Here is an 18,169-nt window from a genome sequence, read left to right as displayed (position 1 = left end):
GGATGTGCTGGAGTAGACTTTACAGAGTGCTCACCTCTTGCATTGTCAATACAAGATCTTGACCAAAAATTGATGCACCTCTTGATGGAAATAACATCACAACATTTATTTCCATCAAGAGGTGCATCAATTTTTGGTCAAGATCTTGCATTGTCAATCTTGACCAAAAATTGACTTCAATGAAATTAAGGTCTGGACCAAAAATCGTTGAATTTAATACCCTATGTGAAACACAACCTACTCTCAAAATAACAATAGTGTTTATAAAAGTATATGTGTGTGTGTGTGTGTGTATATATATATATATATATATATATATATATATATATATATATATATATATATATATATATATATATACATGTGGATTATCCTAAGATATACAAACAGCATTTTTTAGAAATGACTGTGAATTCAGAGAGACAGTGAAACAAAACACGCGTCTAGAATAATCCACATCACCTCACGCCGCAGGCAGCAGTACATCCTCAAATAATATCGCACACCATTAGAGAAGCACATTTCAGCCTCATTAAATTCATGCCTCTTTAACCAGATAAAACAGACGCATCTAATATACGCATGTTATTATTTTTGTAACAGGATTCCCTAAAGGTTTTCTAGATCAATTAGTGCTGTGAATGACAAATAAAACAGCTAAGAATATTATAAAATGCCATAATTCAGGAGCTGCTTACTGTTAACTGTGCTTCAATGAATCAAGCTTTGCTTAAAATGCTCATCATGTGATACAGACTGAAAACAATGTTCTTCCACTCATTTGCAGTTAATGAGTCCGCTAATTAATGACATGAAGTGATGCTGTCGATTCATGAGGGAGTGATGTTTTCATATCTTTAATCACATTCATTTGTGAATTCACAAATTCATTAAACCAAACAGATTAGATTCTACAGTTACATTTTAATGAACAATTATGATTTGTTGTTTAAAATGATAAAACTGTCCCCATCCTGAATGCTGATTGGTTCATGAAACAGTAACAGCTGTTGTCCTGTAGCAGATTGTTATTCTTGTTGTATAAATACTATCTTCCAGTGGAAAGATACAGCACATTTGATGAATTTGCTTGATAAAATGTAGCAATATTTTATAAAAGCAATAAGGCACCGGAGGTAGTGCTGTATTGTGAATAATGTCACTACTCATGTGGACATTATTCAGCAATGACTTTTTAGTCGTGACTAGATTTATAGTATAGCACAGTCACTCATACTGTATTGTTTAATTGGTATGAATCATGATTCTTTAACACTGCAACAAAAATCGTCACCAGAAAAACATAATGGGAAAAAAAAAAAACATTATGCCTAAAACAAGGGGGAAAAAGTTTTGGATGGCATGTTCCCATTTGAGGTAAAGACACAATATGTAAATATTCGGCGCTAGAGGGCACTTATTCAAAACAAAGGCATAGCTTGATAATGCCTTGATTTTGTGGAATCATGGGAGGTGTTGTCTTCATGTCCACAGCCGGTGGAAAAGAATCGGGACGGGACTCGGGCAGAAATCATACTCCTGGATGATATCATTAAAATTACTGTAGTATAAAGCAGAGCAGTACCGAGTGGTGTGGGAGCTTGCCTTCTAGTTCCTTGCCTCCCACTATCTTCTTGTGCTGCAAAGTTAGATACATTTTAAAATAGCAAGTTTAACATTAGATGAAGCTGTCAAACTAGGTCAAGACATAGCAAATGTGAATATCTGTCACAGCATTTACAGCTGCATCAGAACACTATAATAAATGTTTAGCATCAATAATACAGACACAAAAAGTCTCCCAGGCTGTTGTCAGGACAGCCCCACTGAAACAAGCAAGCAGCTTAACTGACACTCACTTCCAAATCTAGTATGAGGTATATTATGGGCATTTTCATGCTAGCTTTGACTGGTCACACATCATGGATACTCTGGTTAACATGTATTGATTGTTAGTTTGGTTATTTTTTGGAAGTTGAAGTCATCTATTCCAGAATAATGATCTATTCCAAATAATTTTTGCCTTTAGTGTAAGAGAGTGTTGGCAATCTGTACAGAAATGATCCTTAACTTCAGAGACTGAATCTTCCCCTGATGTAAGTGCCAACATTATTAAAAACATATCTGCCAACAGTCTGTTTCTTCAGTCTGATTGAAGCACACCGTATGTTCTCCTCCGTGTCTCCTCATAGCAGCCAAACCTGATGAGATAACTGATCTGGATTTGAGGAGGTTGTGTTGTGTGTGAAAGGCACAGGTTGCTTATAAGCTGCCCACACAGAATCTGCTGCTGCCGCACAACTCCTAGAAATTGCTGCAGATTTCTGCTAAATTGGAACACCTGTCATTCACAGTTCCCTTGTGTAAAAACTGCTTAAAAGAATGTGATTTGCGTTTCTTGACTGGTGTTGTCTGCTGGTTTTACAGCAGTTTTTGGGCTCTTGTCAGCCACTCAGGCTCAGTTTTTCTACAGTCATTTTTACAAAGCAAAGGCAGCAAAAAGTGGAAAGTATGGTGATGGCACAAATGTATGTACTCTGGGGTTGTGCATTATTGACAAAAAATGACATCTCGATATTTTCTGGGATTTTGTTGATATCAGTAATCAGACAATATTTTGCTGAATGTGTTTTTGTGTATTTTGACTGGCTTAGGCCTGTCATGGACAGCTGATTCTGGAGGATTTTCATTTCAGGGATTATATTTGCCATCTTAAATTGATTTTGAGGGGCATTTTTTACCTTTACTTGGACTTTGTTTGTTTTTTTACTTTTTACAGCAGTGTCATCTTTTATGTCAAATTCTTACAATTAACCCTTAAATGCATGAATGTTTGCCAATCATTATTACATTTATATCTAACACGGATGGCTCTCTAACTACCGACTGAGGAATGCTAAGGAGGTTGATGTTTAACATTTAAAAAATGAACGAGGGGGAGAGTAGTGAATGACGTCCCGTGTCAAAAAAGGCCTGAGGTATGCGTTTAAGTGTTAATCAATAAATTAACTTAAAATAATAATAAATCACTCGGTTGTCAATCAATCAAATCAATCATCAATCATCAATCAAATGAAACAAAGTCAATTTTTGCGCTCCAGAAATGGCATCTAAAGCAGCATTTAGGTGTATTTACACTGCAAGTACAATTGTGTAAATAATAAAATACTATGATAAAATATTGTGAATATTTTGAAACTAAAACCACCAGTAGGTGGTGGCAAGACACTGTAATGGAGTAAGTTATGTTGTTCAAATGGCTGATTCTTTCAGGAACGAAGAATGTGATTGTCATTATGAATGGATCACTGAATCGTTGATTCATTCAAAAACACTGATTCATTAAGTAATGAAACATCACTGTGTGAACAGTTTTGTTGCAACTTTGTTTGGAACTATTTCTGCAGAAATATAGCAAAACAGACAATATTGACAATAAAACACAATATCAATTTCTTGTTTACTGAACTGTTGCATATAGTTAAACGTAATGCATTACAATGTTGCGTTAAGGCCCCTTTACACCAAGAACGATAACTATAACGATAAATATATTTGCGTCCACAACGAACGACAACAGTCTGTTTATTCTAAGCTCACGCACTACGGACCTCGGCGATTAACTTCTGTGTCTGCCATTTTAAATGCACGAGCCCTTAAATTAGAATGGATTCTGATTGGCTGTCAGTGTTTTATCGTTCAGAATCATTCTAAAAAGTGATCCCAGCTATATAGTTTCTCTATTTCGTTATAGTTATAACTGTGGTTTGGACATTGCAATTCTTTTATACCTAGAACGATTTTTAGAACTTTATCGTTATCATTATAGTTCTTGGTCTGAACGGGCCTTTAATCCATAAAAAAAGTAACTATTTGCGTTAATTTTTAATGTAAAGTAATGTTACATTACTTTAGCATTACTTTTGCATTACTTTTTTTCTCACCTGGGCAGGGCTTGCTTGTTTTTTTAATAACAACAACAACAAAAAGTTATATTTTTGGCAAATGTAAAAGCCCTTCCACACCAAAGGTGAAATAAGCCTCAGGCTGAAGGAAATGCAAATTCATGTCTGTACAGTACATTTACATTTATGCATTTGGCAGACACTTTTATCCAAAGCAACTTACATTGCATTATACTATACATTTGTATCTGAGTATGTGCAATCCCTGGGATCGAACCCATGACCTTGGCATTGCTAGTGCCATGCTCTAACCACTGAGCTACAGGAAAGCTACAGTAGAGGGTGCAGCTCAAATAAACCTTTCAGCTGTGCTGCCGTTCTGAATTACAGAAGAATAGGATGCGGGAGAAGAAAGTTCAACACTCATACTTCAGCAAAAATGTAATTTTTGCTTATTAGTATGGTTAAATTGGATCATCGAAGGTCAGCAGCAAAGAAATTGGTTAATAAAGTGAGAATAAATACACGTATATTTTTGTAATTTCAAATATATAATTAATCCAGGTTAATTCATGTTCTGAGTTTGCATTTCACTGATTTTATTCCTCTTGGGAAATACTGAATCTGTTCTTGTGCAAGTGAGATGAGTAAATGCTTATATTTAGTCTTGAACTACAATAACCATCATGTTTACACAGCCCACACTACATCTCTGCTCTTGCTTAACATGGGAACAGGAGAGCTGTCAGTCTATAAATGAGAAAGCAAAGTAATTTGCATTACTTATTTGAAAAAGTAACTTATTTTGTTGTAAATTTAAAAGTAATGCGTTACTTTACTAGTTACTTGAAAAAAGTATTCTGATTACGTAACTCGCGTTAATTGTAATGCGTTACCACCAACACTGGTTGTATAACATCAATATCTTATTTGCAGTCATGCTGATATTCTGTAAAAATAGTGTACTATTGAGACTCTTTAACTATTTCATATATATTACAAAAATATAAGACAACCCTGTTGAAAAAAAACTGCATATGCTGGTTAGGTATGTTTTGAAGCATGGCAGCTGGTTTGAGCTGGTTTATGCTAGTCCTTAGTTGGTCATGAGCTGGTTTAATCTGGTCCTGAGCTGGACATTTTCATTTTTTTTTAACTGGGAAAACCTCATAGAGGGACATTTTTTCCCCCATATCTTGAAATTTAGGGTCATTCTAATTGCAATCTAGCAATCTACATCACACAGTGAAAGTGTGCAACTCTGAAGGCATGTTTTTGTTTGTTTTTTGCAAAATGAGTGACATACTCGATAATGTCAACTTCCACATCATTAAAACAACCATTACAATATTTCCATAGATGGTCATGTACATCAGAATCATCATGGTAGGTTCACGGTATCACTCAGTCAGATGCTTATAATGGGCCACGGCTCATAAGGAAGCGTGAATATTCTCTGAAAATCTCCTGCTGGAGTTTCTGTTACAGCTTTGACTTTCCTCATCTCTCAGGTCATGTTTCAGAGGTGTTTGATGAGGTAGTGAGCCGTCTTGTGTGCTGTTCTGTATCTTTGGCTCTCACACTGAGCTGTGGACACCAGCCATGGAAAAAATGGCAAGCGTGGAAGTGTGGAGCAGCTCTGCCCAAGAATAAAAGGTCATATGCACCGTTGGCTACGTGCACACACACAGGCACCTGCAGTGAGAACACACACACACACACTGACCTGTCCTTCAATTCTCGGTTCATCCCAGGAGGAAAAAGACAGAGGCAGAAGATGAGCTTTTATTTTCATCCGTGACTGATTCACTCGACAGCGGTAAAGCTGATTATATCACAAATGGCATGAACAGAGACAGAACACACAGGCCGAGTGAATGTAGGGAAAATGAGGATAAACATGAGAGGAACAGACCGCAGAGATGAAAGAGAGGTGCAGGCCTCTAATACCCTCGAAGATACAGAGTTCGAAAGTGCACTGGCTGCTTCCTCGTGATGGACTGTCTAATGACATTTTTAACTCGATTGGCTGGATGCATTAAGAAAAGCAATTGGCAGCTGCTTTATTTTGAATGCCGGTTAAAGGCTCCTTAAAAAAGATGTATTCATTTTTTAATTCACTTTGTGCGAAGTCAATTGAAGAGCGCAGTTTTCCTCAATGTGTTGACATATTTCATATTGATGCAAGTTGAGGCAGGACATATTAAAGATATTTAAAATAGCAAATGGTGATTAGTTTCTCTTTCTCTGCCTCTATGTCATGTGACATCATGATTTTACCTGTAAAAAGGGATAGCTGTGCTAACTATGCCATAGCTATGCTGCCTTCTAAGAGTTTTTTTTAAAGGGTTAGTTCACCCAAAAATTAAAAAATAATGTCATTTATTACTCACCCTCATGTCATTCCACACCCATAAGACCTTTGTTCATCTTTGGAATACAAAAAACAAAAAAAGATATTTTTCATAAAATCCGATGGCTCAGTGAGGACTCTATTGCCAGCAAGGTAATTAACACTTTCAGATGCCCAGAACGGCACTAAAAACATATTTAAATAAGTTCATGTGACTACAGTGGTTCAACCTTAATGTTATGAAGCGACCAGAATACTTTTTGTGTGCCCAAAATACAAAATAACAACTTTATTCAACAATATCTAGTGATGAGCGATTTCAAAACACTGCTTCATGAAGCTTCGAAGCTTTACGAATCTTTTGTTTCAAATCAGTGGTTCGAAGCGTGTATCAAACTGCCAAAGTCACATGATTTCAGTAAACGAGGCTTTGTTATGTCATAAGTGTTTCACCACTGGGGGGTGTGACTTTGGCAGTTTGATACACACTCCGAACCACTGATTCGAAACAAATGATTCATTAAGCTTCGAAGCTTCATGGATCAGTTTTGAAATCACCCATCACAAGATATTGTTGATTAAAAACATTATTTTGTCGCTTAATAATATTAAGGTTGAACCACTGTAGTCACATGAACTGTTTTAAATATGTTTTTAGTATCTATCTGGGCATTAAAAGTGTTAATTGTCTTGCTGACGATGCAGGCCTCACTGAGCCATCGGATTTTATCAAATATCTTTATATCTTAATTTGTGGAACGACATGAGGGTGAGTAATTAATGACAGAATTTGTGACTTTTTTGAGTGAACTAACCCTTTAACTGTTTCCAGTGGATTTTCAGTGTAAATCCATGTATGCGGCTAATATTGCCAACAACCCATCCCTACAGCTTTGGCTACTCTTCAACCCTTTACGAAGATGCAAAGAATGTGAGGCCAAAGTTTTTTTTTTTTTTTTTTAACATCAATGTGCAAACATTACTACACATCCCTGTTCTTATTTGGAATGAATCATGCACTTTATTCTAAAAGGATAAAAACCTTTTAAATCTAATTGAAATAAGTTCACTGCCTCTGAAACAACTTTACTTTTCAACTGACATTCCGAATGCTGTTACATGTTAACTTGTTGAAATGTTTGAGCCTAAAAGTGAAATGATAATGAATTTTAAAGTAATGCACTTACGTAGATGCTAACAATGGCGAAAACAAACATGACAAAGAGGTCTGTGGTATCATAGTAGTGTGTCCCAATACCGGTGTACTGTTTTACCATCTGCTCAAATCTATGTCCTTTCCCATGACCAGCAAAGTGAATATGTTTAGTACATAGTGGAAGTATGGAAATTGGGATGCAGCCATCGAGAGTTAATACTGTGCCATAATTCTGTCGCAGCAGCTTGAGACTTGCCAGCAACAGAGAAAAAAATAGCCCAAATGCTATTTAAGATGCCAAGGTAGTAATTACAGTGCTTCAGTGATTCATTCTGTGCCAATCACTGGGTTCCTGGGGTCTGTCCACTGTTTGTTTTCATCACACGCTCCTCCATTGGCCAGCAGGCCGGCGCACAGACTGCATCTGCTTTGCTTTGCTTGCACTCTGGCCTTTTCAATTAGTATTTAGACAGGGTGACAAAAGCTGTCTGGAGGAAATAGCACACTACATGAGGTGGATCTGAACAAAGCTACTAATTTTCTGCCCTACGGAAACAGCAATACCTGGACTGTTAATTATTATACTGCACTTCAGCATTAATTCTAGTGTGTTTGACATAGTACACTTTAAATTTACCAAACCCATTTCATTTAAAGTGAACCAGCTGCAAGTGAACCTGTTGCAATGTAAGTGGACTTAAACGGGAAATTAATCAAACCACAGAAGGACCCAAAATGAACCGTACTCAGACCACCTCCTGAGGTTCATTTGTGGGTCCTTTTAGGAGGCTCTGTGAGATCATTTGGGGTGTTCCTATACGCATGGTATTTTGGCCTAAGTTTGCTTGGAGTTCTCAATCAAACTTGGTGTATATTAAAGGGATAATTCACCCAAAAATTAAAAAGATCCCATAATTTAATCACCCTCAAGGCGCCCTGGGTTTATATGACTATCTTCTTTCAGACGAACACAATCTGAGTTATATTAAATAATATCCTGGCTCTTCCAAGCTTCATAATGGGAGTGAATGGTAACTGATATTTTGAAGCCCAAAAAAGCACATCCACCCATCATAAAAGTAATCCATACGGCTCCAGGGGGTTAAAAAAAGGCCTTCTGAAGCGAAGCAATGCTTTTTTTGTACAAAAATATCCATATTTAAAACTTTATAAACTATAATCACTGGCTTCCGGTAATGGCCGTACGCAAGTCTTGTTCTGTCAGAAGAGTGACCTCTGACCCAACTTATGACATATTGACAATGTCAAGTCAAGTCATCTTCATTTCATTTATATAGTTCATTTATATATTTCACAGTACGTATTGTTTCATAGCAGCTTCACAGTGACAATTAATTGGCAGAGATTGTTTTGGATTTACAACAGCACTAAGAACAAAAAATGTATTATCGCGCTAAAGTTGATTTTTGATTGAATCACTTCCGTTATACCTTCCAAATACCTTTAATGCAATCTTGCCATTCATTTACGTGTTTAGTCTATAGGTTTGCTTGTTTTAGTGTGTATGTGCGCAGAAGCTTGGTCTTTTTTTAAAAAGTCTTATTGCCAAATTACTTGTCTTGAAATGTCAGGGTTGCGTTATCGTCATGTCTAGATGTAGGTCCTTCATCCCATCTGGATACGGCCTAGATCTGGCAGGATGTGGCAAACCTCTGGATAAACAGAGAGAGACTAATATTAGCGTAGACGCCATTCTTCTTCTGATGTAGCGAGTACATCAGGTGTTATGGGAAGTGTTCCTGGTTCCGGCTGACCTAATATATACAGCCTAACAATTTACATGAAGTGAATTATAGAAGTAGATAATGTGTTATGTGTATGCAAGTTTAAACAGATGTTTTTAGTCTAGATTAAAACTGACAGAGTGTGTCTGCTTCCCGAACAGCGATAGGAAGACTGTTCCAAAGTTTAGGTGCTAAATAGGAAAAGGATCTACCGCCTGTGGTTGATTTTGATATTCTAGGTATTATCAACTGTCCAGAATTCTGAGATCGCAATAGACGTGAAGGACTATAATGCATTAAGAGCTCGCTCATGTACTGGGGAGCTAAACCATTTAGTGCTTTGTAAGTAAGTAGTAAGATTTTAAAATCTATACAGTGTTTAATAGGGAGCCAATGCAGTGTTGACAGAACCGGGCTAATATGGTCATACTTCCTGGTTCTAGTAAGAACTCTAGCTGCAGCGTTTTGGACCCGCTGTAGTTTGTTTAATAGGGGAGCAGAACAACCACCCAGTAGAGTAATCTAGCCTTGAGGTCATGAACGCATGAACTAACTGTTCCGCATTTGTCATTGAGAGCATATGTCGTAGTTTAGATATATTTTTAAGATGGAAGAATGCGGTTTTACAGAAACATGGCTTTCAAATGAAAGATTGGTATCAAAGAGCACACCCAGGTTCCTAACTGACGACAAAGACTTAACAGAGCAGCCACCAAGTGTTAGACAGTAATCTAGGTTATTACATGAAGAAGTTTTTGGTCCAAAAATTAGAATCTGTTTTTTTCTGAATTCAGTAGTAAGAAATTACTGGTCATCCAATTTTTTATATCAGCTATCCATTCCGTTAATTTTGTGAATTGGTAAGTTTCGTCAGGGCTCGAAGAAATATATAGCTGAGTATCTTCAGCGTAACAGTGAAAACTAACGCCATGCTTCCTAATGATATCTCCCAAGGGTAGCATGTGGAGAGTGAAAAGCAACGGTCCTAGTACTGAGCCTTGCGGTACTCCATATTGAACTTGTGACCATATGACATCTCTTTGTTTACTACTACAAACTGATAACGGTCAGATAAGTATGATTTGAACCATGCCAATGAAATTCCACTAATGCCAACATAATTTTCAAGTCTGTTCAAAAGAATGCCTTTTCTAGTATTTTTGACAGAAAAGGTAGATTCGAGATCGGCCTGTAATTGACTAATTCTCTAGGATCAAGTTGTGTTTTTTTAATAAGAGGTTTAATAATAGCCAGCTTAGAAGTTTTCGGCACGTATCCTAGTGATAAAGATGAATTAACAATATTAAGAAGCATCTCTTTCAATAGCTTAGTCGGTATAGGGTCTAACATACATGTTGTTGATTTTGATGATTTAACAAGTTTAGACAATTCTTTCTGTCCTAAAGCAACAAATGAATGGAATTTTTCCTCAGGGACACTACAGTGCACTCTCTGATGCAATACTGTAGTAAACAGTTGCATGGTTATAATTTTCTCTCTAATATTGTCAATCTTGCAAGTAAAGAAGTTTTTAAGGCCTTTCTGTACTCAATCATTCTCTCTTTCCGCGAAATGCGAAAAACCTCTAGTTTTGTTTTCTTCCAGCTGCGCTCCATTTTTCTGGCAGCTCTCTTAAGAGCCCGAGTGTGCTCGTTGTTCCACGGCGTTGGATTAGTTTCCTTAATATTTTTTAAGCGCAGAGGAGTAACTGAGTCTAATGTGCTGGAAAAGACAGAGTCAATAGTTTCTGTTGCAACATCGAGGTCTTCTAAGCTGTCTGGTATGCTAAGGCGATAAAACTGATCAGGAAGATTATTTATAAAGCAATCTTTAGTGGTAGAAGTGATGGTTCTACTATATTTATGGCAGGGTGGCAGTTTTGCAGCCTTGGCTAAATGTAGTATACACAAGACTAAATAATGATCTGAGATGTCATCGCTCTGTTGCAGAATTTCAATTGCATCAATATCAATTCCATGTGACAATATTAGATCTAAAGTATGATTACGACAATGAGTGGGTCCTGACACGTGTTGTCTAACTCCAATGGAGTTTAGAATGTTTGTAAATGCCAATCCCAATTCGTCTATATCATTATCTACATGGATATTAAAATCACCAACAACAAGGACTTTAATCATGGGATGATTTTCATTTTGGGGTGAACAATCCCTTTAAGCCTAGTCTTACATAGCCAGGCCTTTGGCTCTTTTACACTTTGCAGGTCATCCTGGCAGGATTTCGACAGAAAGAGACTGTCTGACTGACATGCAAAATTACCACACAGTGTATACTATAAATAATAACACAGTCAACAAACTGTTTGATAGAAGCAAACCCAGCAGTGATCATGGTTACACTTTATTTTAAGGTGATGTTGTTACAGTGTAGTTACACAAATAAGTACTGGGTAATATTAATTAACAGCATGGACTTACTTAAAGTTAAGGTTTGGTTTAGAGTCAAATCATAAATACCAGAAATAAGAGACATGCAGCAAAGGACATGGCAACTACTTAATAATAGTGCAGAACTACTAAATAATAGTGGAGTAGTCTGTACAATCATTTTTGCATGTGTCTGTTTCTGTCTGTCCATGGGTAATAATTCTCCTCCTCGGATAGAGCTCGGAAAACAAAGCAGAAAACTGTTGGACTCAAAGATATCCCATTTATCCCAAGGCAAATAAATACCTCAAAGAAAACTGTGAAATATTTCAAATATTCAATGCCTTTGAAATTGAATGCCATGAACTATTTTTAGTTCTTCCTCAGAAATGCTCATTAGCAACCTGGGAACTTGTAAACATGACTTTGTTTCCCAGTAGACTGATATAAACCTCTGCAGCCTCACTTAAAGCCAATCAGACTGGAGCCTCATTTTTGTGCAACAAACAACATTTTGTCTGGGGTTTTTTTTTTTCTTTCTTTTTTTTCGTGAGCGTACCTACCATGGCTGATTTGTGACGCTTGAACTTTCAAGGGTCAAAGGAAAGCCTTAACCACAGCGTTTTTCATTTTTTATATTTATTGCTGAATTGGATGTGGAATGATCTAGTTCCTGTTATAGAAATGATATATAGAAACTCTTCCTAATAGTCATACTTGACTCAGCATTCCCTTGCAGTTCTGATGTGCAGTTAAACCAGAGGCTGACAGCTCTTTATTAATGTCAGATTAATGGTTCAGTTATGGGAAAACTCGAGACCCCTCAACTACAGTCAAATTCTCATTAATTTCAGAGCACTCAGAGACAGATTAATTGGTTGCCCTATTTGCATGGCCCAGTGAAATAACCCTGCAGACTTATGATTAACTTCCTGCTTCTGGACAGAAACCACAGCAAAGCATTTGACCTGCTGTTGCAGTCAGCCTCTGTTAGGTAACTGTTTTCATTTTTTTTTTTTTTTTTTTGGTTAGCAGTTGACGGTCACCTTGGAATTCTTCTCCCAGTTTCAATGATGCATATGGAACATTTTGATTATTAGTGCTGTTTGCTAAGTCAAGCATCACTATTGCTATTTCTCATACTAATGATTTTAACCTAGCAGGTGATAAAATCAGTGAAAAAGCAAACACCCACAACTGTGTGGTAGCAAGTTTTGTACCATCAAGCAGCACTCTCACTTTCCACAGGAAATATAAAAATCTATTTTTTTTAAATTTACATAATCAAAAACAGGTTTAATGTAGTCAGTCTTTGACTTTCACCATAAAATCTAGTAAACTGTAAAGTGTCCCACCACAGTTTGCTTTGTTTATTCAAAACATGAATATCTTTCAGATGTCATAAGCAGTCATTAGTTTCTTGAAATGGTGTTTTTTAGAAGCATGGAAACTTGTTCAGAGTTGAGGGTAATGCATTACAAGTAACGGCACTTATGTAATCAGATTACTTTTTTCAAGTAGCGAGTAAAGTAATGCATTTTTAAATTTACAACAAAATATCCGAGTTACTTTTTCAAATAAATAACACAGAGGTGTTGTGTGAACATGATGGTTATTGTAGTTCTACAATAACAACAGGCATTTACTCATCTCACAAAAACAGACAATAATTATGTTAATGTACTTTATGTATTTAATCTCTTTAATCTCAATTTATTAACCAATGTCTTTGCTGCTGACCTTCATTTAAAAAACATACAAGCAAGCCCAGGCCAGGTTAGAAAAAGTAACACGAAAGTAATGTAAAGCATTACTTTCCATAAAAAGTAGCTAATTAACGGAATTAGTTTCTTTTTTATGGAGTAACGCACTATTATAATACATTACTTTTAAAAGTAACTTTCCCCAACACTGCCTGTCAATAAATCTTTGTTTCTTGGTGGACTGAAAAGCCACATTGACTCCTGGAAGTTGCTTAAAGTCAGTCAGTCAGATTGGATTTGGCAGTTTCACTCAGACATTGCCATAAAGTGCTGCAGTAATGACGTATTTTTGTAGGTCAACCCGTAAGTCAGCATCACTCTGGTTCCCTTGACAAAAACCAAAATGGATTTTCCATTGGCTTTTGGATTATGAGCACTGTGACCAAACAAGTTTAAGATTCTTACAGTTTTGACTTTTGAGTTGATTAGTTTACTTGTTTGCCGCAATGATGTTTAATGTTCCCTGTATTTAGCCACTTGTTAGGAACCCCCTTTTTTCAAGACAAGCTTTTAAAAAAAATCACAAGTTGATATTACTGATGTACTTTATGTCATAGAATAAAATGTGAACATATCTTGAGTTTGTGTTCGCCACAGAGTCAGACCTTATTTAACCCTTATGTTGCGTTTGCACCTTATGTAGGGGATGTTCTTTTTTTGTGAAAATGTTAGTTAATGTTATCGCATTACTGACTATGCTCACACAGGGTATAACTACTTCCCAAAAAAAGTACAAATATTATCCCCAAAATTTTGGGAAGTAGTTATACCCTGTGTATACAAACACACGTTCATGTACACAAACAAACAAACAAACAAACAATTTTGAGTATTACAAGCCTTCTTTTTTCAAAGACATGAAATTTAACCTCAGATCAATTACGCCTACGATCAATTAGTTCCAAAAAGGAAATAAAAAACTTGTCCTAATCGAAAGAAAACAAGTTGACAAAAAGATTGAATCCAATATTTGGTGATAATATAGCATAACGAGCGAATTACAATATATTTTTAAAAGACTGGTCAAAGGCCTTTTCAACACAGTGTAAGGGTTAAGGCCTTTAACCCCCCCAAAAAGTTTTGGCCTGCGGTTTTGGCTTGCATACATCCCTGCAGCATTTATAGTAGTGCTGTTGTAAATGATTCCTCTCTTTTCCATGTTTGTGCAGGATCCCAGAAGCAAGCACAAGTTTAAGATTCACAGCTACGGCAGTCCCACCTTCTGCGACCATTGCGGATCGCTGCTGTACGGTCTCATCCACCAGGGGATGAAATGTGACAGTGAGTAACAACCTCCCATCATGCCCTGGGTGGCTCATTTGCACTCATGCAAGACCATCTTCTCTTAACCAAATCTAGAAGAAACCTGTAATTTAAAAAAAGAACTGGCCTCAGATCAGTGTGAAAGGGCAGCCCCTGCCCCAGGCCTACAAAATTAATCTGTTTCTGCTTTTCTTGTCCATGATGAAGTCAAATGTGGTTAGATCTGTAGATCTAGAGATGCCTCCTTCATTTCAACCAGAACATTCCAGTTCCTCTCAAGCACTCTGGCTCTCATGGGAATGCTATTACAAATCTTAATATAAACGTATTTAAGTGAGATTTATGTGGGAATAGAAGCATGTTTCTAATGACATTTATGCAATCTGCTCATCCACACCTCTCTGAGACGTCACACCACAGTGAATTTCTGTTTCCACAAATCAACAACAGCTTCAGCATGGGTCACACATACTTTCTCTGCCAAAAAATCTTCACCTTTAAAATGGATGGTGAGAATGCACATATGATATTGCAGGACTGGGCTACTTTTACACTGTTGCCTTAGGTTGATTTTTTTAGTCCACAGGGTGAATTTACCCCCGATTTTACCCCTCGGAACATGATTTTTACCCCAGGAACACACTTTTACCCCCCAAAACATGATTTTTACCCCTCGGAACATGATTTTACCCCTCAGAACATGATTTTTTTACCACTCAGAACACAATTTTTACCCCGGAATACGATTTTACCCCTCAGGAATATGATTTTTAGTGGTGATCCCCCGCCCGGGCGATTGGGGTAGTTTTGGCCGTGATTGGGCAGGTTTTGAATAGCAATTGAGCTGGTTTTGTTATGCAAACCTAAGCAATCCTGATGTACAGCTTCTATGGTAATTTTTATCAAGATAAAAAATTACACATAATTAAATCAATTCTTATTAGATAAAGTTAAGCCTGACATACACTGACTGTCCTGATCTGTTGAATAGATGTCAGACTGTGGCAGTAAAAGAGGTTGTGAACGTTATTTCATGTTGTCTTTAAACTGTTAAATCCTGAAGCAAGTTTACAGGCGTTTCTCTCTCTTATTCTCAGCCTGTGACATGAACGTTCATAAGCAGTGTGTGATGAACGTGCCAAGTCTTTGCGGGACCGACCACACCGAGCGCAGAGGAAGAATCTTCCTCAAGATCGAGGTCAGCGGAGACAGACTCCACGTCACAGGTCAGCACCCCACATGCACTGGGAATATCCTAGAATAGCAATAATTTTTAAAGGATTAGTTCACTTTCAAATTAAAATTTCCTGATAATTTACTCACCCCCATGTCATCCAAGATGTTCATGTTTTTCTTTCTTCAGTCGAAAAGAAATTAAGGTTTTTGATGAAAACATTCCAGGATTTTTTTTTGACTTCAATGGAGCCCAAATGGTTGAAGGTCAAAAATTACAGTTTATAGCGATCCCAGACGAGAAATAAGGGTCTTATCTAGAGAAACCATCGCTCATTTTCTAATTTTTTTTTTACAATTTTATAAGTTTTAACCATAAATGCTCATCTTGAACTAGCTGTCTTCTTCTTCTCTATTAGAATTCCAGCAGTGTAGACACTGCTAAGTGTATTACTGCCCTCCACAGGTCAAAGTTTGAACTAAATTGTCATATACAATATGCTAGTGCAAGTAAATAACAATTAATTCAAAATGTAACCTGTGGAGGGCAGTAATACACTTAGCAGTGTCTACACTGCTGGAATTCAAATAGAGAAGAAGAAGAGAGCTAGTTCAAGATGAGCATTTATTGTTAAAACGTGTAGAAGTTTGTTTTTGTTTTTTCTAGAAAATGAGCAATGGTTTCTGTAGATAAGACCCTTATTCCTCGTCTGGGATTGTGTAGAACGTTTTGAAGCTGAACTGAAACTGTAATTTTGATCTTAACCGTTTGGGCTCCATTGAAGTCAACTATATGGAGAAAAATCCTGGAATGTTTTCATCAAAAACCTTAATTTCTTTTCGACTGAAGAAAGAAGGGCATGAACATCTTGGATGACATGGGGGTGAGTAAATTATCAGGAAATTTTAATTTGAAAGTGAACTAATCCTTTAAGGATTGAAAAACGTCTCGGGTTACGTCTGTAACCCTGGTTCCCTGAATAAGGGAACGAGACGCTGCGTAGTCGCTTTGGGAACGCCTCTGCGTGATTACGTCTTGAAGCACTCGTGAAATCAAACCAATAGTGTAGCGGGACGTCAGAGCGGGTGACGTCACTGACCAGGAAACTATAAAGCACCCCTGAGAACAAAGAACGCCAGCTTCTGATATGGATGAAGCAGACGCTCACAGGCGTGCAGGGAGTATGGCTAAGCTACGCAGCGTCTCGTTCCCTTATTCAGGGAACCAGGGTTACAGACGTAACCCGAGACGTTCCCTTTCATGGGAACATCGACGCTGCGTAGTCGCTTTGGGAACGCTATTCCAACTTGGCCATAAGACCAAATGCCTGTAGTGTTTTTATTTCAGGACGACAGGACTGAGGACCCTGGAGTGGAGCCCACATCAAGGTTATAAAACCTAACAAAAGTAAGCTGAGAAGACCACCCAGCAGCATCACATATGTCTTGGAGGGGAACCCCCGACATCAAAGCCTTTGAGGCAGCCATGCCCCTGGTAGAATGCGCCCGGACAGCTAAAGGAGGGGCCTGTCCGGCCGATTTGTAAGCAAGAGAGATGGCCTCGACCACCCACTTACTCATTCTCTGCTTAGACGCAGGACCTCCCTTATTAGGAGAACCGTAACACACAAACAGTTGTTCAGTCTTTCGCCACAGGGCAGCTCTGTGGACATACGCGTCTAAAGCCCTCACCGGGCAGAGCAGATTCAGTTTCTCCTGATCCGGATTTGTAAAAGGTGGAGGACAGAAGGCCTGCAGCACAATAGGCCCTGGGACATTAGTAGGGACCTTAGGAACATATCCAGGTCTAGGATATAGAAAGGCTTTGACCATACCAGGTGCAAAGTCTAAACATGAAGGAGCAACCGATAGTGCTTGTAAGTCCCCGATTCTTTTGAGGGATGTTATGGCCAGAAGAAATACGGTTTTGAGAGTAAGGATCTTCTCAGATGCTTCCTCTAGAGGTTCAAAGGGAGCCGCAGCTAACCCTTCCAACACAATGGCTAAGTCCCAGGAAGGCATTTTTGTGCGTACAACAGGCCTCAGCCTCTGAGTGCCACGGAGAAAACGTACAACTAAAGGGTTTCTACCAACAGAAAGACCTTCTATTTTTGCGTGATAAGCGGAAATAGCGGCAATATAAACCTTCAATGTAGAAGGAGTTAAACCCTCCGAGAACTTCTCTTAGAGAAATTGCAGTACTTGACTGATAGAAGAGTGGACCGGATCCACCTGAGAGTGGCTACACCAAGTAGCAAACAATTTCCACTTATACGCGTACAGTTTTCTCGTGGTTGGAGCTCTGGAGTGGAGAATGGTCTCTACAACCTCAGTTGAGAGACCAGATTCTACGAGCTCTGCCCCCTCAGGGGCCAGGCCCACAGTTTCCATATTTCTGGGTGCGGGTGAACTATTGCGCCACCC

At 37.9% G+C, this 18,169-nt stretch overlaps 1 protein-coding gene across 3 annotated transcripts in view; it reads left to right on the top strand.

Moving 5' to 3' along the window:
* Positions 1-18,169, top strand: part of prkcab (protein kinase C, alpha, b) — a 201,938-nt gene that overhangs the window by 121,604 nt on the left and 62,165 nt on the right. For all 3 annotated transcript variants that reach the window (XR_007184891.1, XM_048190641.1, XM_048190634.1), the window contains exons 4-5: positions 14,479-14,590; positions 15,670-15,798. Coding sequence is in view for 2 of the 3 variants with exons in the window: in XM_048190641.1 (XP_048046598.1) it covers positions 14,479-14,590; positions 15,670-15,798 (241 nt within the window). In the remaining variant the exon portion in view is untranslated. The remainder of the gene's footprint in view (positions 1-14,478; positions 14,591-15,669; positions 15,799-18,169) is intronic.

This window comes from Megalobrama amblycephala, linkage group LG1 (assembly GCF_018812025.1).
Source record: "Megalobrama amblycephala isolate DHTTF-2021 linkage group LG1, ASM1881202v1, whole genome shotgun sequence".
Taxonomy (NCBI): domain Eukaryota; kingdom Metazoa; phylum Chordata; class Actinopteri; order Cypriniformes; family Xenocyprididae; genus Megalobrama; species Megalobrama amblycephala.
This window is presented reverse-complemented; position numbering and strand designations above follow the sequence as displayed.